The following is a 23,337-nucleotide window of genomic DNA, read 5'->3' on the forward strand; positions in this document are numbered from 1 at the left end:
GGAGGTCACAATCATAAAACAATAAAAAAAATTTGCACTTTCCAGTTTATTGGGCTTTTCTGTTACTGCAAGCAATTATAAACAGGTAGTAAACTCAATCTCCTTGCATTTGCAAAAATACCGATAGCTGGAATTGTGTGGTTTTTTACGTTATTATGGAGAAATGTGTTTCCCCTTTACTGAAATCTTCAATCGTATAAAAACATAAATAAATTTTCAGAATCTTCTCTTCATTCCTTTTTTAAGCTTTTTAAACTTGTTACTTCACGCGAATCGTGTTAGTTGCAATTTGTGTTTGCTGTTAAAAAATGCTTATGCATGCAATCGTGAAATTTATAATTAAAAGAGAAGATTATCTTGGATACAAACGCCTCTTGAAACATTTCTGAAGACGACGACTCCTTGTGCAACAAACAGAGTGCTGAGCCAATATTGAGTGATCAATGAGGTGCATTTAGTTGATGATGACGAAAAATAAACATTCTTTAACATTTGTCAGTCGTAAATAATTTCTCTATTATTATAATTTGCTTGATTTTACAGGCTATGTTTTCATTTCTTTCAATAAATCAATCATTGTTTAAACAAACTAATTAGCTAACCAATTTCATTGTTGAGAACATAACCTCTGTTTTTAACCTTATGTCTATGGGAACAAAATTACCGCTTTACAAGCACAAGCTAGGAACGAATTAACTTGTAAAGTCGAGAAGTACCTGTATTGTAATGTCAGTGTTGTCGTTTTTTCGCTTAGAATATAAAAAAAAAAAGTCTTTTTTTTTATGTCGCATATATATGGCCAACATGGCCACATATGTTGGTTACTTTATTTCAAAGAAGCAGTGTCGGCCACATACGTGTGATGCTATTACGGCATACATATGAAGGTTGCTTGTGATTAGGTTATTGCACGCACGGCTGTGATTGCTGAAATAAAACTAATTACGATAAAATAAACTCAAACATCACAATAAGTTTGTCAGTGTTGTTAGAGATATTGTGAAAACAAGTTCGTTAGTGTGCTGTATTATTCATCATATTGTGTTGTTTTTGCACAAGTGTGTTGTAAAAAAAAAAAAAAATTTAAAAAGGAATGGCTAATAGAAAATTACTAAAATAAGAGGAACTGAGAGAAATTACTGGAATTTACAATTAAGCACAGTTAAACTTCTCACAGACACACTGCTGTCGAATTTTTTCAGAAGTTCAACTTTATCTGTTATGGACAATGTACGGTGTTTTTTTTTTTTTTTATGTAAACCCCAAACACGAGAGGTATTAGAACCTATAGTACTTAGTACTGTGCTTGGGTTGGAGGTTGATAAGATGAAAGAAGATATTTATTGACATTGGACTTGAACTTCTATAGACTATAATTTTCAGGAAATACATATGAAGGAAGGTTGTTCCAGAAAACAGCAGTTGAATGAATAAACAAGGAAGATGAAAAGTTGGTTCTGTGAGTGTGAAGTTCGACAGTAAATGGATGTTGGCTGGTAGTGGCATGTGTTCAGACTGTTTTGAAAGAGAGAGCAGATATTATAGAAGCCAATTCAGAAGAATACTGCCCATGGAAATATCTGTAGAAGAGGCATGCAGCAGAAACAGTATGTCTATGAGACAGCGAGTGGAGAGACTGTTAGAGATGAATCATTAATTAATCTAACTGCCCTCTTCTGAATGGAATCAAGACGCCTGAGAGAGGTTTTGGGGGCACCACCCCAGATGTGGGAACAATATTCCATGACAGGGCGGATTTGCGATTTATACAGAGTGAGCAGCTGTTTGGAAGAAAAGTAACGCCGAGAGCTAAAGAGAAAACCAAGTTTTTTAGATGCACATGAAGCAATATTTGTAATGTGCTTGTGCCAAGAAGTCAGGGTAATCCCAAAAGAGATATATCATTTTGCCTAGAAATCGGAGTGTCACCAAAGATAAGCATAGGAGCAGAAGAATCCTTTTTGCGAGATATAATACAAGACTGAGTTTTGGAAGGATTGAAATCAACTAAGTTGTCTTTGCCCCACTGGAGAATTACCTTGAGATCGGCATTTAAGGATTTGGTAGCAGATTTTTGAGAAGTTCAAGCTGATTGAGCAGGACAAGGTTTCTCAAAATGGAAAGTGGAATGCAATGTGCTATCATCGGCAAAACTATGGATAGGATTTCCAGTCAATAGAAGAAGGTCATTAATATACAAGAGGAAAAGAGTGGGGGAGAGAACTGAACCTTTGGGAACACTGGCATTAGTGGAGAAGTTAGAAGACAGAGAGCCATCTACCATCACCCTCAGTGAGTGATCAGAGAGAAAACTGGATAACCAATTACTAAAAACAGTTGGCAAACCATAAGATGGAAGCTTGTTTAGAAGACCTCTATGCCAAACACAATCGAAAGCCTTTGAGATGTCAAGAGCAACTGCTTGTGCTTCACCAAACATTTCCGTTGAATTTGTCGATAAATGGGTAACATAAGCCAGAATATCAACCAGTGGATTGACACTGACGGAATCCATACTGGCGATCATTGATCAGATGAAAGGTTTCTAGGTAGTTTAAGATTTGGCGGTTAATTGATTTCTCCATTAGTTTGCACTTTACACCACAAGAGGCTCTTCCTTTATGCAATGGAATTTCATAAGCAATTTTATATTAAAATTTATATTCATAAGCAATTTTATATATGGAATTTTATGCAAAGAGGCTCTTCATACAATTTTTTGTTATAACCTGCTCACATTTAGCCCCATGGCTGGGGCTAAATGTGAGCAGGTTATAACAATAAATACAGAAAAACAAGTGGGAATGGCTTGCCAGTGTTTACGAGTTCGTGCCAACAGCTGATGGTGCTATCAACACCACCAAAACAGTAGTGTCAGGTTGGTGCGCCGACCTGGGAAATTTGAAATTACGTTCGCATTATGTCCGAATTAGTGGTGGTACCGGATTACAGGTAGCTGAATTAGTGATGGTCGTCGACCTGTATTAATATTAGTAGTGATAAATGACGGAAGAAAGCAAGCTTAATACAGCATCACCCAAAAAAAAAATAAAAATATTCCCATTTCACCTATCTATTCACTTCAGTAGTTTGTCTAGATCTTCCTTGAAATTATTTAAGCTATCCACTTCCACAACAACAGATGGAAGTCCAACAATCAACTACATGCTGGCTAAAGGAAACTTCCACACATTATTCCACAACCATCCTTCTTCAATTTGAATTCATGTCCCACTCTCATTGTGTGTGTAGTCTTAGAAAAGGAAGAATGCCATAAGAATTGATGGCATTCTTCGCCTATCTCTTTGTCCTTCTCTGGACCATTCCAGCAGATCCACATCCTTCTGGAACTGAGGCCCCGAAACCTCTATAAACCTCCACTGAAGATTTCAGTCATATAAAAAAAAGGGAAAGGGGACATTTCACCATAACATAAAAACCCACACAATTTCAGCTATCGGTATTATCGCAAATGCAATAAGATCGAGTTTACTACCCGTTTATAATCAGATGCAAGAACAGAAAAGTAACCTGGAAAGTTTAAATGCAGTGACCTCCAGAAATGTGCTTTAGTAAAATGTGAGTTCGCATGAGGTGATAATAGTGTGTTTCCCCCTTAACCCTGTGAAGTTCTTTTCAAAAAATTTCATTTTGACCGTTATCATGGTGCCGACTAAGAGAATAAGTGACAGCAGTACTAGTAAATCTACCAACAAAAGGGAAGTGATCGATTTGGACGAGAAATTTTTTTAACAAGTATCGCGTGGAATTCAGATTTGTCAATAATAATATAATTGCAATATGTTATTAGTCATTCCCGAGTTACGTAAAACTAAACGAAGTAGGAAGTCCTGGAACGTATCTCTTACTTATGTCTGGGACTTTTGTATTTTTGGATTAACCAGGAAATCGATTATCAGGGATTTGTTTTTAACCATCTACCCGGAAAATTGAGAGTCTACTGTATATGATAACAAACTTATTTTTTTTTCATTCAGTTCCTTTGTGACTGCATTATAGTATCCATTCAAATTGGTCAGATATGATTTCTCCTTAACAAATTCATGCTGCATTGAAGTATAACTGCAGTCCTGTCTATATAGTCTTGACTACTTCTTCAACCAGTAATTTCATTATTTTCCCTGGAACATAAGTTAAGCTAACAGGTTTATAATTACATGTACCACCCATTATTCCCTTTTAGTAAATTGTGGATACATTTGCACATCTCCAGTGTGCAGGGACATTGCCCTGAGTCCAAAGATACTCTCAAAATTATAGCTAAGAGTTTTGTTACCTCCATTGCTACCTCCCTTTTTTTTTTTTTATGAAAACCCCAAACACAAGAGGTATTAGAACCTATAGTACTTAGTACTGTGCTTGGGTTGGAGGTTGAGATAAAATGTTCGTTGACATTAGACTTGAACTTCTGTAGAGTCTAATTTTCAGGAAATACGTATGAAGGAAGGTTGTTCCAGAAAACACGAGGAAGATGAAAAGTCGCTTCTATGAGTTTGAAGTTTGACAGTAAATGGATATTGCTAGTGGCAGCATGTGTTCTGACTGTTTTGAAAGACAGAGAGCGGGAATTATAGAAACCAATTCAGAAGAACAGTGCACATGGAAGTATCTGTAGAAAAGGCATGCGGCAGAAACAGTACATCTATGAGACAGCGAGTGGAGAGAATCTGTTAGAAATGAGTCATTAATTAACCTAACTGCCCTCTTCTCAATGGAATCTAGAAGCCTGAGAGAGGTTTTGGGGGCACTGCCCCAGATGTGGGAACAATATTCCATGGTAGGGAGGATTTACGATTTGTACAGAGTGAACAGCTGTTTGGAAGAAAAGTAACGCCGAGAGCAAAAGAAAAACCAAGTTTTTTAGATGCAGAGGAAGCAATACTTGTAATGTGCTTGTGCCAATAGAGATTAGAAGTCAGGGTAATCCCCAAAAGATATATCATTTTGCCTAGAAATTGGAGTGTCACCAAAGATAAGCATAGGAGCAGAAGAATCCTTTTTGTGAAATATAAGACAAGACTGAGTTTTAAAAGGATTGAAATCAACTAAGCTGTCTTTGCCCCACTGGAGAATTACCTGGAGATTGGCATTTAAGGAATTGGTAGCATATATTCGAGAAGTTGAAGCTGATTGAGCAGGGCAAGGTTTCTCAAAATGGAAAATGGAATGCGATGTGCTATCATCAGCAAAATTTTGGATAGGATTTCGAGTCAATGGAAGTAGGTCATTAATATACAAGAAGAAAAGAGTGGGGGACACCAGCATTAGTGGAGAAGTTAGAAGACAGAGCCATCTACCCTCACCCTCAGTGAGCGATCAGAGAGAAAACTGGATAACCAATTACAAAAAACAGTTGGCAAACCATAAGATGGAAGCTTGTTTAGAAGGCCTTTATGCGAAACACGATCGAAAGCCTTTGAAATGTCAAGAGCAACTGCTTGTGTTTTACCGAACTTTTCCATTGAATTTGTCTGTAAATTGGTAACATAAGCCAGAATATAACCAGTGGATCAACACTGACGATCGTTGATCAGACGGAAGGTTTCTAGGTAGTTTAAAATTTGGCGGTTAATTGATTTCTCCATTACTTTACAAAGAGTAGAAGTAATTGCAATGGGACGATAATTGGATGGGAGGGATTTTTCACCCTTTTTAAGAACTGGCTGGATTTGAGAAAATTTCCAAGCAGAAGAAAAAACACCTTTGGAATAAGAAAGTGAAAAAAGGCAACAAAGAACAGGACTAAGTTCAGGAGCACAGGTTTTGAGAACCAGTGGAGAAATACCATCAGGACCTGGAGCTTTCTTAGTATCAAGATTCATCAAAATTCTTCTGAAATCCTTTTGATGGAAGACCACAGGAGGCATTGAATGGTGCATGTTGGGAATGGTGGGAGGTGTTTTACCAAGGTCATTAATACATGAATTGGAAGAAAAATGGGATGCTAGCAGGTCAGCTTTATCCTTGGCTGAAGTGATAACAATATAATTAGATAGATCTATCCACTACAGGTGTCTTTCTTATGTTTAATTTCAACAATTTCTCTTCCACTTTCCTCTCAGTTATTACAAAAGCATTTAGATCACCATTGGAGTTTGATAAACTTCTGGCATCCCTTCCCTAAAGAATTCCTCATGTGTGAATGTAGATGCAAAATAGTATTTTGCATCTACATTCACACATTCAGTTTTTCAACAATCTGAGCAGGATCATCAACTGTTGAACCATTGATATCAAGTTGACCAATGTGATTCATCCCCTTTCTTCTGGTGTGTACATAAGTAAAGAAGGCTTTGCTGTTTTTCTTTGCATTCTTTGCCAAAGATTTCTCATAATCTGCCTTCGCTTCCCTAACCTCCTTTGTGATTTGATTGCAGACTAGTTTATATCTACCACAGGCTTCTGTATTGCCTGATAATTTATATGCATCCCATGCATTTTTCTTCTCTGCCACATATCTTATTACTTCATCTAACATTCATTTAGCTCTAATCCTTGAACAGTATTTCTTAGTTTTTATGAAAAGCCTAGTAGCTTCTATAACTATTTTCCCAAATGCTTTCTATTTAGAATTTGTTGTTAGTAACATCATTAGTTGGTCCCACTGTATAGAATTTAAAAACTGTCTGAGACCAGTGCAGTCTCCTTAATGAAAACAACAACTCATCCCTTTACTCTTGATGATAGTTACTTCTTTAAGTAAATCTCACATCAGTACAATGTGATCACTGCCACCTAGTGCTATTTACATTAACTGAAGGACTGTATATAATCAAATTTAAAATAAATAAAAAAAATTAAATAAAGTAATAATGTCACCTTCTCTCCTTTCATTTACCTATTTCTTTCAAGTATCTATCCAATCCCTCCATCAATTTAGATAAGCTTCCTTTACAAGAGCAGATGGTAGTTTATTCCAATTACCATCTATTCTAGTACAAATAGTTTATTCCAAAAGTCAACCATTCTTTGACTAAAGGAAAGTTTTAAAATATCTAAGATACAGCGATCCTCTCAATTTAAATTTATGCTCCCTTGTGTATGCTATGCAATTAAGTATGAAAAATACCCTCAGCATTTAGTTTGCTGAATCAATCAGGTCATCTGGCAGATACCTGGTTTCCAAATACTGTAGCTGACAAAACTCAAGTCTTTTTCTTGATAAGAATACCATTTTGTGCCCTTAACAAATCTAATCGCATTCACAAAACTTTTTTGTGAATACGATTAGATTTAGCGAAACAAGATGCAGCCTAACCACTGTTTTATATAATGGAATAATCACTTATTTATTTCTACTACAAAAATTCCTATATATCATTAACAGAACTTCATAAGCTGTCCTACCAGCCTGTCTATACCACTCAGAAAACTTCTCATCAGATTGTATAATTACTCCCAAGTCCATTTCATTATCTTTGAATACTCCAGGATTACTGTTACATAGATGCAAGACCTCACACTTTCCAGTTTTTATACTTTAAATGATTTGAAAGGCTTATCTTTCTTTTTAACATCCATTTTATTTAACCAATTTCTAAATACCTATAACTACTATTCCGCTATGACTGTACTATACAAATAAATCAAAATTCTGACAGAGGTTTAAAAACAGAAGCTGTCACGTAAGTTTAATTTCTGCCACCAAAGAACAAGTAAAGTTCTGTTTGTCTGCCATTACAAACCATCAAAATCTGATTTAATCAAATGTTTTATATGGATTCCATATACAGACCAATGATATAAAGCCCTCATTTACTTATTTAAGAATACAGAATATAAAATCACTGCAAGATCTGAGTTCAAACTAGAGTCAATATTTAAACTCCAGTTTGTAAACCAGAAAACATTCTACAAGCATGATTTAGTTTATAGTATTTCTTTCAGACAACACAGTTCTTCATATCAAAGCTCCATAAGGTGTATTTAGAATAGAGATTAAAACATCATGAAAATCCCACAACCTCAAAACACACAGAAGAATTGGAACTGACACATTACATCCACAATTTAGAAAACTCTTTTGTAATGTATTTATTTAATCTGACAGTATTGGAGTAAAATTCTATAACATGAAAATTAAAATTCTAATAGTAAAGATACTTTTGACCCTTTCTCATTGAAATGGCTTTCATTTTTAATTTTGTAATCTTAAGTGGCAATTTTCAAATATTAGATGTTTCAACTAGATCAGCACATGATCTTGAGTGTGCCATTTCAAGGTCAGAGGTATAGAAGGTTACTTATATGAGATGCTGAATTATTTGAATTATTTATTTAATGTGAAAGAAATGTAAAAATAAATACCTCAGATAAAATAATAATATTCATTACTTATAAAATTATGTCAGCAGCCAACTAAAATTACTTGCTAAGAGACAGTTTTTCAAATTCCTTTCAAAAGTCAAAATACAAAAAATTACTGTCTATTAGTATAAGAAAACGAAATTAGCAGCACAATTTCTTTGACATCAATGCAAACCATGTTCATCCTCACTGATGGTTTGATGTTTCTGATGATCATTCATCTCCAATATTAATTACTATAATGGAATAATACTTTTTTTCTACTTTTTGGCAGCAAGGAGTCCATTCCTCTCCTTATCTCTTCAAATAGTTATTCACATAACACCTTTACATCATCAAGTTTAAAAGTGGTATTTTTTGTATCCACTCAATTTTTTACATTAGCCCAAATTAATTCACTAGGATTCAATTCTAGGTGGTATGGAGGCAGTCTAAGAACAGCACATTCCTAATCATTTAGAAGTAAATCGATATAATTTTTTTTGGTGTGGATTATTTAATTTTACTACTTCCTACAAGTCTGTTTTTAGCAATGGATCCTTGCATGTAATGTTAAATTCTCTGAGCCATTTTTTATATCTACTTTTAGACTTGATGAAGTAGGTGTCTTATTCATCTAAAGTTATGGTATGATAATAACTATACCAGTTATGGCATAGTTATTATCCATAACTATGACACAATTTTCTGGTAAATTTGTAATAATTTTTTCTTTGTTTTTTTTTGAATTTTCACTATTCAATTTCACAAGATAATTTCCACTTGATTGTCTTCACTTATATATTAACAGTGGATATTTAATAAATCCAAAGTCTTGTCTTGCACGAACAATAATCAATCTATTTTCTTTAGAGATAGGGCAAGTGAATCCTTTTCCAGTATTATCATACCATCCTTTAGGAACAGTATGAGAATTATGAATGTAGAAATCGATATGAACAATTTATTTGTTTTGCTCTTTATATCTTTTAATACAGCCACCCCTTGATTAACGTAAGGGTTGCATTCCGCGGAATTCCACGTAAGTCGGATTTTATGTAAGTCGGAATTTCCAACATGCTTGTGCAGCACTCGCAACTGTGCTCACTGAATTGATTGAATCAAAAAAGAAATGTTCAACAAATGTGAATAGAATTATTTATTGTATTTATTCAATTTTTTATCTCATGTGTAGGAAAAATTACAAAAGCGTGCAATTTAAAAAATTTCAAAATTATAAAATTGCAAAAGAGAGGAGACAGGCATAATGTCAGTAATTTTCATCTCTTGAGAATCTTTGCCAGAATCGACATCTTCAGCTGATAAGTATGCCACTGCGGGGGTTGAGGAGATTTAGAAGTTGCTATACTCAGGTGGAAGGGAAGCTGAAATAATAGTGGAGGGAAACACTGCTGCTGCTCCAACAGCTGATTGAGATTTGGACCCATCGGTATATATTGGCAGGAAATCAACATAGCTCTGAATATGAATTGCATGGAGTTGTTTCAGGTTGAGAGTTGGTAGAAGATTCTTACCCCATTGAAGAAAATAAGTATCAAAGTTCAGTTGAGTAGAGGAAGTCCAAGGTGGATGAAAGTAATTCATTACCTGTTGACTATTGTGAAGAGGAACTTTCCAACTCTGTGATATTTCAAAAAGCCGTAGGCCTGCTGGCCTTATTTTATTAGGTTTATTTCTGTAGAGATTAGTTAGTTGAGGACCGAAGAAGTATGGATGAATAGGATGCAAACAGCAACTTTTTATTTTGGCTGCATACTTCAGTAGTAACATTTTTCTGCGGAGGTGCAAAGGGGGTTCGTGAGCCTCAATATATAGACTGTGAGTTGGAGATGTCCTGAAGGCTTCAAGTGCAATCCGTAATGCAATGTGTTGTATAGGATCCAGCCAGCGTAGTACACTCTTTCGAGCAGAATCGTAGACTGGAGCACCATAATCCAAACGTGATCTAATCAATGCTCTATATAGTTGAAGCAACGAGGTATGATCTGCTCCCCAAGACATGGCAGATAAAGCTCTTAGTATGTTCAGCTTTTTTTTTTTTTGAGACAGGTATTACGTACAAGTTTAATATGTTCGAAGAAATTTAACTTCTTATCAAGGGTTAATCCCAAGAATCTAATGTTGGTGGCAATGGGAATGGTAAAGTCTGGCATGTGAAGTTATTTGTTTTGCTCTTTATATCTTTTAATACAGCCACTCCTTGATTAACGTAAAGGTTGCGTTCCGCAGAATTCCACGTAAGTCGGAATTTCCAACATGCTTGTGCAGCACTCGCAACTGTGCTCACTGAATTGATTGAATCAAAAAAGAAATGTTCAACAAATGTGAATAGAATTATTTATTGTATTTATTCAATTTTTTATCTCATGCGTAGGAAAAATTACAAAAGCGTGCAATTTAAAAAATTTCAAAATTATAAAATTACAAAAGAGAGGAGACAGGCATAATGTCCGTAATTTTCATCTTTTGAGAATCTTTGCCAGAATCGGCGTCTTCAGCTGATAAGTATGCCGCTGCGGAGGTTGAGGAGATTTAGAAGGGGTCGGCCGCTCAACCTTATGAAAGAACATATTAATGGATGACTGGATGGTGGCTTTTTTCTTTTCATCATAGATTTCTTTGTAGCAAGCAAGCAAGCATATCATTCCCCCCTCTGTTAACTTTTAAGAATCATTCGCTGTCAGGATCCATCTTATCAAATCTTGTCACGGCTGATGCAATTTCATGAAATGTCATTGCTATCTCTCTGGTGATGAAGTGTCTCAGCTCCTCATTTGGTTCATCTTGAGCTTCGTCAGCATTTTCTTCTTTCACTATCACTGCCTGCAAGTCAATAAGTTCTTTGTTAGATAATTCCTTCTCTTCTTCCTCTAACTCCTCCATGTCTTTGGCAACAGCCTCCAACTGAAGTAGCTCTGCAACCTTTACAATCTTATCTGTAACCTCTTCATATGATTCATCTTTTTCAAACCCTTCTATGTGCCGTGGGCATATTTTCTTCCATGCGCCAATTAAACAACTTTTAGTAATTTCTGCCCAGGCCTGATTAATGTTTAAGATGGCATGGTAAATATTGTAAGATTTCCAAAAGTCTCTTAACGTAAAATATTTCTCACCGTCTACTACAGACAATGCCTGAACAAATGTGCATAAATAGTATGCTTTTAAATTCGAAATAACATCCTGGTCCATAGGTTTGATGAGTGAAGTTGTGTTTGGCGGTAGAAATATGACTCTCACATTTGAATTGAAATCAGATGCGTAGGATGTCCAGGAGCATTATTTAATAGAAGAAAAATCTTGAAAGGAACATCATTATCTTTACAATATTTTTCAACCTCGGGAATAAAGCAGCATTTAAACCGATCCTTTGTTGGGGGGGTTACAGCACCAGTGTTAGGGGGGTTTACGGCGCCTATGTTAATGGGGCTTTGTCATGTTCCCAGTGTTGGAGGGTTCTCTGAACCCCTATGTGATGCTAAATGGAGATAGGGAGTTCAGCTGCTCCTAATATTTTTCACTATCAGTGCACTTAAGTTCTGAACATTCCTCTAGCTTAATATATCCATCTAGTGGTAAAATAGGACAATAATCTCATATATCCTGAATATTTTAAAAGGGGGGGGAATCACCCCATCAATAAAATATTGTGATTTGGATTAGCGTTGTGTTACATTAGAGACTTCAGTTGTGCTATTTAGCTTAAAATCTCTAATGCCGCAAAAACCTTTCTTGATTCCACAACTGGTTTTTCTCTGGTGTAAATGAAGAGTTAGCAGAGAGAGACAATTATTTCAAACAAAACATTTAATATAACAAATTAATGAACAAACATACATCACACCTTCCATCCAAGAAGATTAAAGACATGAGCATTCTAATATAACATATGCTACATTTATGAGAGTAAGTCAACATAATAATTAGTTATAGTGGTCACTCGTTTGAGCCCATATTATAGTAATTTCACTTAAGTAGCCATTGTCATTGCTTTACATTGAAAACGTGTTATTGGAAATATCAATTCATTAGCCACATTTATTAAGTTATCAGAATACTAAGAAACACAAGATATACTAGCCATAACATTAAGAAGAAATATATTCTTAAGAAGAAATCATCATTCCTTATGGGTAAGAATTAACATGAATATTTTCTGTTCGGTTATCATTCCCTCACGATCCTTTTACTCTTATGAAAAAGGGTTCTCACTTACCCCATTCTCCTCTCTTGCTCCATTGCTGTCCTCTCATGGGAGACTTCATCTGGAGGAACTGGGCAGCGGCCTTCTCCTTGGCGACGACACAGACACCATACCACAAAGAAATACTATCACGACATTTTTCGTGCACTGTGGTCAAAAACTGCTTCGATGACACCTCTCGACACCCTCCACTCTATTGAACTTTTCACTTTTCCTTTTCTCCATTTGAGTCTCCCAGGACCCAGTTTTTAAAGAAGAAAATTCTCCAGTTTACATAAATCTAAAATCTGATTGGACTCTCCGGTGCTCGTATCGTGCACCTGGATGGCACATGATGGAAAAGGAATGATCACAATGTTCCCCCCCCACTCCATCTCTCTCAATCTGTGTCTGGCCCTGTCCGGTGACTACCTGAAATACCAAGCACATTTCCATATTTGACACAACTGCTGATACCCTTATACGTGAATATCACTAAAGGCATGTGATTTATGTCCAAGCTAGTAGCGTAAGGCTTCTCTGTTTATAATATAGGTTATTTTAAGAAACAGCTCAGTAGAACTTTGTTGATGCCCTTAAATGCACGAGGATTTCCAGAATGGTACACAAGCAGTGGTTTTAATCTGTAATCTCCCGCTGCATTAGCCCCAAACAAGGGCATGGTACTATCTTTTGAAGCCTTGAAACCTGGCATTGTCTTTTCCTCTTTGGCAATGTATGTTTGATCCGGCATTTTTTTCTAATACAGAGCAGTCTTGTCAACGTTAAAAATTTGCTGCGTTGAATGGCCGCCTTCATCAATAATTTTTTCCAACACATCACAAAATTTCTCTGCAGCTGCAGAATCAGCACTGGCGACTTCACCGTATGCTTTAACATTGTGGAAACCATCACGATGCATGAACCTATTAAACTACCCATTGCTTGCCACGAACTTGACTTGGGGTTTGTCGTACTTATTCTTAATATCTTCATAAATACTTCTTGCTTTTGCTTGAATGGCCATTGGACTCAGGGGCACTTGCTTCTGAATGTGATTTTCCATCCATGCTATTAATAGCTTTTCCATTTTCAATATAGCACCTGAACACTGTTTTGTGTTGTTGTTGTTTGGTTTTTAGGAGCATTAGCAACTAAGGCCATATTGCTCCAGGAATATGCAGTGGTCATTCCCTGACCTTTCCGCATCCTCCGTATTTGGTGGGGACAGGCTCGAACCCCGGTCTAATCAAGAAGTGTGTGCTACACACTGCTGCTCCTTCCCACCTGGCTACGGAGGCACCTCACTGTTTTGTGATCACTGTTGATCTTAAATGCATTGATCCTTTAAACATGTTCTTTTATACACGCACTGTCCTTTAAAATAGTATTCACTGTTGAAGCAGCGAGACCTAATTCCATGCAACAGATGACAAAATTTGTCTTGCTTCGTACTTCATCATTTTCATATTCATTTCTAAATCAATTTTGTTTCGTTTCCTAGCACTGCCAGCATTTGACTTTCCATTGGTCCCTTTCCTTTCACCATTGTAATAAGTAAATAGGAATGAAGAGAAGATTCTGAAAATTTATTTATGTTTTTTATATGACTGAAGATTTCAGTGAAGGGAAACTCATTTCACCATAATACCGTAACGTAAAAACCCACAGAATTCCAGTTATCGGGATTATTGCAAATGCAATAAGATCGAGTTTACTAACCATTTATAATAGATTGTGCTAACAGAAAAGTCCAATAAACTGGAAAGTGCAAATTGTTTTTATTGTTTTTTGGTCGTGACCTCCAGAAACACTTTAGAAAAGTATCACAAAGGCGTTCAAAATTGATTCTATTCTTTATTATTATTATTATTATTATTATTAGCCATATGATGCAAGGAAGCCTGAGGCTTATGCTGCACCAGCCAAAAAAAAAAATTCCAGAGTTACCCTGCGAGAGAGAGAGAGAGAGAGAGAGAGAGAGAGAGAGAGAGAGAGAGAAGTAGAGAAGTAGAAAGGAATCACCAAGAAAGAGAAGAATGATGATATCCAGCTCAGGACTCTGGGTGTGCCAAGCCCATACTCACCAGATGTGAGCCCCTGGAGTGGCTCTTTGATTATAAAGAGCTGTTCAATTGAGAAAGGAAAGAATTAATGAAAACTGAGCCAAATGCAGTTTATATGTCAAGAACAATACCATGAAGGTTCATTTCTTGATTCCAACGTTATGAATGTTAAGAATTAGGACATCTAAGCGTGTTACGGTAGCCAGTTTTCTCATTGCATAATGAGTATGTAACCATCTTTCATTGAAGATTTGGGCTGATAAGCAGTAGAGTACAGTGGATTCCGGTTATTTGGGCCACCACTTAATCGGGTGGGACAAATCTTAAAGAACAGTTTATTTGGGACAAATCTTAAAGAACAGAACCCAATTGAGAAAATAGCCAGGGTTTACTTCACTTAATTGGGGCAGGAGACCGCAGCACTCGAGATTACCCTACGATTATCTCTGCCATACCACGTGGTTCGGTCAGAATTCTGGAGGTCACCACCATAAAACAACAAAAATGATTAGCAGTCTCCTGTTTATTGAGCTTTTCTGTTAGTGCTTCAATCATATAAAAAAATTAATTTTCAGAATCTGCTCTTCATCCCTATTTTTTAAGCTTCGTAACTTGTTACTCCATTCTCACTTGCACTTTGTGGGTGCCATGTTCTTTGTTATTGATTGCTTATCTTTTTTACTGTTTTAAATTTTAACCCCCACCCACAAATGTCAGTGAATAGAAATGTCCACTAGTTAGTATGTATATATTACAGTACGTATTAATTAAGCTATGCACGTAAGTGTAAATTTATTTTTATTTTGCTAAACTTGTGGAAAATATTCTTCCAATTTTCACATATCATTTAATTTTTTAATTGGTAATGTAATAAAGTGTAAATTTGTACTTAATACAGTATATCTTTACTTTTATAGCCTGTGGATAATATTCCTCCTATTTTCGCTAATTAGAATCGCTCTTTAATAGAATTAAACTTTAATTCACAAACATGATCACAACGACCGGTGCTTACTACATATCGCATTGTGAACAGTACTTTACTATGGTGAGTCCATCGTAACATGATTTGATCGTACAGAAAATCTATCATAAAGCTGTATTTTTAACTATTTACGTGAAACTTCGCATAATTGGAGCAGCCGCTTAATCGGGCCAAAATGCACTAGTCCCGATGTGTCCCAAATAACCGGAATCGACTATATATATTTTTAAATAATTTAAGTCAAACTGCAGATATTGAGATCAGTAAAAAATCCAGTAGGGTTGACCAGCATGCAGTGGTATGTTATCCTATAGGCAAAAAAGACATCTGTGTAGGGCCCCAATCAGAGGGAGCCCCAAAATCACTGTTTCAAAAACTCATTGCTGTTTTTTACTAATATTTTAAATGATTTTTGTCGGAAAATGAACTTTCTACCTGCCAAGGTCAATGAACTTTATTTGAAGGTTAATTTGAAAATTGTTTTTTTTTTTCCAAAAATGGTTTTACCGATTTTGATGAAATTTTATATTTAGTTTTTCCTTAAAGAGTTGAGTTAATTGAAAAATAAAGATTGCCTTGCATGTAACCTGTGCTGATGGTGCCCTTATGTTTAAGGCAGTACAGTAGCAGGGAGAAGGTATGAATGTCCAAGCAGAACTGAGGTGCAGCAGAATAATTTGGCAGTTTTTGATTTTAATGAGTGTAAAAAACCTAAATAAATGAGTGTAAGAACATTAAATATTGAGTGACAGAAGAATACAGAGAGCTGAACTAAGTTTGGCTCTTTGTATTCTTCTCTCACTCAATATTTAATGTTGATGGGGCCCCCAAATTCCATTTTGCCTTGGGCCCCATGAAGGTATAACTTGCCACTGCCAGCATGTTTGTTTTAGGCATGAGAATCACTCTGTACTCAAGCCCCAAAAGAGAAACCAGGCTTCTGCAAAAACCCTGTTGATCAAAACTACAAAAAATGTCAATGCAATAATAACTACTTTAAATTTTAAATGCACCACTTGAAAATTGTTTGTCTCAGGACTAGAACAGTTAGGTAACCGATTTATTACCTTCAATCAGTCTTTGCTTTGAGATACTGTTCCTACTACAGCTTGGTACATTAAGAGTCTTTGCCCCATGGTGGATCCACCACTGCTTCATCTGAGGAGGAGACTAAGAATGTGAGGAAGGAGCAGCTGAAAAGATTCTTTGCCTAACATTCTTTTCATATAGGAACAGGGTGCAGTCTGCTGCTAGAAAGTTTTCTTTTGTCAACAAACCCATTGAAAGGATGGATTGATGTGTTATGTTTGCAATTTTGATAACCGAGAGCTGGTTTTTCTAGCTTGATTTGGAATGATGGAAAATTATGCATCTTAGACACTGCAGTTTGATAACAAAACTGGTCCACTGATGATGTCAACTCATGGGAGTTTGGAGTTGGAAGCCTAGTGTCTAAAATAGTGTGTAGTCTTTGATCAATTTGTGTTTGCCTGATGAAAAACCTTGTTTTAAGGTAGATAAATTCACGCAACTCTGACTCGGCAAACTGCCCTTTTTTAAGAACGTGCATGTGTGTGTGTAAATCGTTCTAACTGATCACTGTCAAAATACAATCTTGAAAATCATGTAATTCCCAAATTAACATAGACATTTATAGCATAGCAAACTAAAAAGTTCTAAAAATTTGAAAATACAGTAAATAATATACCTTTTTTATTTCAAAATGCAGGATTGTACTAAGGAAAGTTGGTAACTCAGTAAGCAGAGTATAAAATCCCCAGTTCTGGCCAAAATGAGTCAAAATTAAAGCCCACATAGGAAGTGAAGTAAAAATTTCTTTCCAAGGCACTTGAGGTGTCTAATAAATAAACACATTAAGTTAAGTTATGAACCATAAATAAAACTAATTTTAAATTTAAAATGTTCACACATGTAATTATGACAATATATACATAACTATTATGATAATATATATAGAGTGCTACGAAAATTTCATCCCCACGTAATTTACTAATATATTTGTCACGACATATTTTAGACAGTCAAACAAACCTGAACAGAAAGTGGAGTTAGTGGTACTGTATGTTGTAGACATGTGTCAGAGGGATGCTTACCCTAAGATTAAAGAGTATAATTCATTCAGCATAAGAAAAGCAGAACACTAAACAGTTAGAAAGGTTCTAAAATTGACAAGAGGAAATAGAAAGCACATTCAAACATGCTCCATATCAGATATTCTTATAGCAAGTGCTGGTTAAGAAAATAATATGAGTATTCCAGTAAAAATGGAAAGTATTCACTATGAAAGGGTGCCGGGGAGGGAGGGTTGGTTGGCTGTTGGGTTTTATTGGCGCATTAGCAACTAAGGCTATAATGCGTGGGGAGGGGGGGAGAGAAATCAGAATAAGTCATGTGACAGTTTACAACAGTACAACTGGAAATCCTTACAAAATGCACTATGCACATAGAATTCATGAATTACAGAGATAGAAGAGTACATTTTGTGACTGAACTATAGAGACATATTTGCTGGAATTACCAAAATTACCAAATAATCAACAGTTTATATGTTGGTAGGTTGCAGGACAATCCCCACTGGACCACTAGCTCAACATGATTATTTTGGAAATGTTACAGATTATTACTTATACTATACCTGGATGATTTGTCTCCTAAAAATTTTTTTATAATTTTACTAATTAAGTTGATTATTGCAGACAGTTTTAAGTGGTTAGGGAACAGCAATTCACTTACCTCACTGTAATATAATTTACAGTGAGGTAAGTGAATATAGTATTAGTATTAGCAAATGATGCAAGAAAGCAAGCTTATAAAGCATCAGCCAAAAAAAAAAAAAGAAAAACAAAAAAACCTTCCCACATCAATTGTCCCTCCCCTTCAATAATTTGTCTAGTTTTTACTCAAATTTATTCAAACAGCCCACTTCCACAATATCAGATATAAGTTTGTTCTAATAATTAACCACCTGCTGGCTAAAGGAAAACTTCCGCACATCTATTCTGCAACGAGGCTTCTTCAATTGAATTTATGCCCCCCCCCCCCCCCCTTGTGTGTAGTCTAAGCAAGACAAAGGATGCCACCAGCATTTTTCAGTCGAATTTTACATAAGTCGGAATTTCCCTAAATGCTTATACAGCACTCGCAACTATCCGTGCTGAATTTTATAGAAGCAAAAAAGAAATGGTCGACGAACATGTAAATAGAATTATTTATTCAATTTTTTGATTTCACGTGCAGGAAAAATTACAAAAGTGTGCTTCAAAATGTACAATAAAAAAATTAAGACAAGTTCCAGTACAAACACCTCAAGGGCATTCGCTTCTGAATCTGATTTTCCATCTTTATTATTAATAGCTTTCCATCTCCGATATAGCACCCGAATGCTGTTTTGTGATCACTGTTTAAATTCATATTCTGTTCATATTCTTTTATACGTGCACTGTCCTTTAAAATGGCATTCACTGTTGAAGCAGAGAGACCTAATTTCCCATGCAGTAGATGACAAACTTTGCCCTGCTTCGTACTTCTTCATCATTTCCACCATTTCTAAATCAATTTTGTTTTGTTTCCTAGCACTGCCACTACTTGCACTTTCCTTTAGTCGCTTTCGCTTCATTGTTGTAATAAGTAAATGGGAATGAAGAGAAGATTCTGAAAATTTAATTATGTTTTTATATGATTGAAGATTTTAGGGATTTCAGTTATCGGTATTATCGCAAATGCAATAAGATTGAGTTTACTACCTGTTTGTAATAGATTGCACTAACAGAAAAGCCCAATAAACCGGAAAGTGCAAATTGTTTTTATTGTTTTATGGTAGTGACCTAGAGATATGTGTTTTTGAAAAATATCACAAAGGCATTCAAAACTGATTCTTATAACCAAACATATTATGATAACGATGAAAGTGTAGTGCATTTTAATTATTTGAATTGGTTTTTTGAAATTTTATTATTGTTTTATGGTAGTGACCTATAAATTAACCGCCACCTATTTTTTTACGTTATGATGGGCTTACAATTGTCTCTGACTGGACCACGTAGCCTTTCCTTTCAGCCAATAGCAGCATTTGTAAACGTGTTGGCTGCGTATTTTGTTTTTGCATCCTTTAGTTAAAAGATTTTTGTGTTGTGCTTATTTGACATAAATTTATATAAAACTAATACAATTTCCATTTTAAAAATGACCTTTAAGAGAGCTAAATAGCTTAGTTATATAAAGAAAATTTCAACTTCTGAGGTCTTGGAATGAATTATTAAAAAAAAACTGTTATTCGGGTCACATTATATTTTCATAATACCTCCATTTATTCCCTCTCCCAATCTTCTCCCATAGTAAGGTAGTGGATTCATGGTTTTCATTCAATGTGTTATATTTATATAAACATATCCCCGTACAGTGCGGTTTTTATTTATATAAACAAAGGCGAAGTCATTAAGTTGCTGTTTGTTTCAGTTAGATCCAAATCCAAACCAAAACTAAAGTAGCTAAAGGTTGCAAAAGTTTATCTTTGTTCTTTGCTTTCCCCCAATCATCTCATGAATGACTCATGACATAACTCACATGGTAGTGGTAACGGATCAGTGTTAGTGGTGGTAAAGTGTAGGTTATTAAGATTATGAGTGATGTATCCTGCTACGTAATGGGTGACAACATAACTGGAGTAAGCTGTGCTGAAATTTTAGTATAAGTGTAATTTTAGATTTGTGCTAATACTCCGTCTCACATATTCTATAGTGAACTAATATCCTGGCGCAATATTTTACAATTATATTATGAGTACTCTAGTCCTTATCAATATTTGTAATTTTTTAATCTTTTTAAGTAACCCAATGCATATGCCATTCCATTGGTAAGTTCAATAAAAGATTATATTTAGTTCAGTACAAGACTTTTATAATTATTTTTCGAATTAACCATGGAGAAAAAGCACAAAAGTGGTGCTTTTAAATGCAAAATAAAATGCGCTGTTGACGAAGTTCTAACAAAAGAAGTTAAAAAAATTCCAAAATTGATTTCGTATTTTTCTTATCCAGAAACAGAATTAACATCAACGACAAATCTACAACTTTTGACACTGACGAAATGGGAAAAGAGCCATCAATTCAGGTTAAGCAAGAGAATGACATTCAAAAAACACCTGAAGAAGAAGAATCCTCAAGTAGACCATCTCCCTCTGCAAAAGAAAATGAAGTTTTTTCAACATTCAAAGTAACTGAAAATATCAATATCGAAAATCTTAAAAAAGAGAATTACCCCACTGACATTGCAAACTATCCAGAGAATTTAACAGCAGATATGAAGACATTTATTATAAAATAGTGCTTGCAAGCTAAAAGGACCATTTCAAAAAAATAAAAATAGATCATTTACATATTACTCAACCATTAGTAAATCTGGATTAAAAATGAACAGGCAATGGTTGTGCTACCCCAAAAAACTGGATTCCGCATATTGCGAGCCATGATGGATGTTTTCTGGAACCAGCTGCAACTGGATGAAAGGCATCAATGATTGGCAAAATTTGTCTGCTAAAATTAAGGACCATGAAAACACATAGAAGCATGCATCACAAAAGAAACATGAAAAAGCAATACAGGACTTGATAGAATTATGGAAGAAAATTTGCACGAACTATGTAATTTTTGGAGAAAAGTATTATAACGGGTGAATAAAATATTTCTAAAATTGTCAAGAAATTCATTAGCTTTAAGGGGTCATCAAGAAAATTTAAGTGATACTTATGTTGGAAATTTTTTTTCAGATGTAAAGTTGTTAGCAGAATATGACCCAATTATGAGACGGGTTGTGGATTTACTGACTGGAAGCATTACTTATTTAAGTCCCAAAATCTAGAATGAAGTTATTGAGTGCTTGGGTCAACATTTAAGAAAACAATTAACTAAGGATATTAAACAAGCCTCATATTTTTCCATCATTGCTGATATAACACAAGATATCTTAAAAATGGATCAACTAAGTTTGGTGTACAGTTATGTCCATATTGAAAAAGATCCGTATGACGACAGACCTACACATACAGATGTCAGAGAAATATTCCTTGGTTTTCTCACCATTACTGATGGATCAGCTGCTGGAATAATGTCAATTATTTGCGACTCCATAAATTCAAATGATATTTCAAAATGTCGTGGACAAGGGTACGGTGGAGCAAACACAATGAGTGGTGCATATTCAGGAGTACAATCCCACCTAAAAGAATTAAACCAAATGTGTTGTACGTACATCGTGCGGTGCACAATCTCAATCTAGTTATTAATGATGCAGTAAATGGAGTACTGGAAATATCCAACTATTTCAGCATTGTCCAAAGTACATATGTGTTTTTTGGCTACATTATCAACCGTTGGGACTTGTTATCTCAAATTACAAGTGAATGCGATATTGTATTAAAGAAATTAAATCCAACTCGTCGGCTTGCATCTATAATTGCTATAAAATTGAGACTTCCCAATTTGCTAATGGCATTAAATAAAATTATCATATAATTGTCAAAAAGCGATGAAAAGTTAGAAGCCATCTGGATTAAAAATAATATTGAAAATTTTGATTTTGTGTTAACCGCTGTACTAATAGAAAAAATCTTATCGAGTATTAATTCAACATCAACGATTTTGAAAAGAATGAATATGGACATTGGTCAAGCTGCATTGGGCATAGGAAATCATATAATCAAGTGAAAAAAATTAAGAAATGAATTTGAAAATATCATCAAGGAAGCATCAGCTATTGTGCAGAAGTGAGGTATATGTTGTGAATTTGCAAAGGAGGCAATTTGCTAAGAAACATTTTGTTTCTGGCAGAGGACTATCGATTTGACAATGCAGAACTGTTCTTTAAAGTTAATATTTTTTATTGTGTAATTGACTTAGCGACAATGGAACTGCACAAAAAGTTTAAAGGACTAAATACATTTAACTTGTTTGCATTTCTTATTCCTACTCAATTAATCCAAATGGATGACAGTTCCATTATAAAAAATACATAGAAGATGCAAAAGAAATTTTTAAGTGACTTTTCAGAATCAATTTCAATGCAATTACTACTTTGCATAAAGTCACTAAAAAGTGAAATTGCAAAAATTAAAACTATTCGTGAATTTGCATAGCTGGTCATAGTAAAATACTATGATATGAGTGCTAGTTTTTCAGAAGTGTGTTCTTTACTGATATTATTTTTTACAATTCTGGTTACTGTATCACCGTAGAATTCTCTTTCTCAAAATTAAGATTAATTAAGAATTATTTGAGAAACACCATGGGACAACGTCTATTAGCACTAGCACTGCTTAGCATAGAAGTGCAAGAAGCTGAAAGAATGGACGTTTCTAAATTAATTAATAATTTTTCCAATGCCAAATCTAGATGAAAACCATTTTAAATCAGGTAAGTCAATATATTATTTCATTTAATTTTCAGCATTTATTTTTCATACTTATATTTACAGAATTTAATATTATTTTATATTGTATTGATAAAGATTTTAAATACACATTTACCATTGTATTGTTAATTTTTTATTTTTACCAAAACTAAAGTGACTAGACATCGTGGATTATGCAGGACATAATCCCGGATTTAAATCATTTGCCCCACATTGCAAACTGTCCTGGAAAATGTTCTGGATTGGACATGTAGCCTCCGTATACTTAAATGCAAACATAATGCAAATCATTTGCATCATGTTTGCCGGGAATCAATGGTGCAACAGAAAGAGTTCTTTCGGTAGTAAAT

At 35.0% G+C, this 23,337-nt stretch overlaps 1 protein-coding gene across 4 annotated transcripts in view; it reads right to left on the reverse strand.

Annotated features, from left to right (window-relative positions):
- Positions 1–23,337, reverse strand: part of LOC150083600 (putative inorganic phosphate cotransporter) — a 148,675-nt gene that overhangs the window by 19,758 nt on the left and 105,580 nt on the right. For 3 of the 4 annotated variants that reach the window (XM_090378081.1, XM_090378080.1, XM_090378078.1), the window contains exon 6: positions 17,271–17,420. The exons of the other annotated variant lie outside the window; for it this stretch is intronic. In XM_090378081.1, the coding sequence (XP_090234207.1) occupies positions 17,271–17,420 (150 nt within the window). The remainder of the gene's footprint in view (positions 1–17,270; positions 17,421–23,337) is intronic. 4 annotated transcript variants of the gene reach the window in all.

The sequence above is a fragment of the Mastigoproctus giganteus genome, chromosome 7 (assembly GCF_048544385.1).
Source record: "Mastigoproctus giganteus isolate SK-2022 chromosome 7, ASM4854438v1, whole genome shotgun sequence".
Lineage (NCBI taxonomy): Eukaryota > Metazoa > Arthropoda > Arachnida > Uropygi > Thelyphonidae > Mastigoproctus > Mastigoproctus giganteus.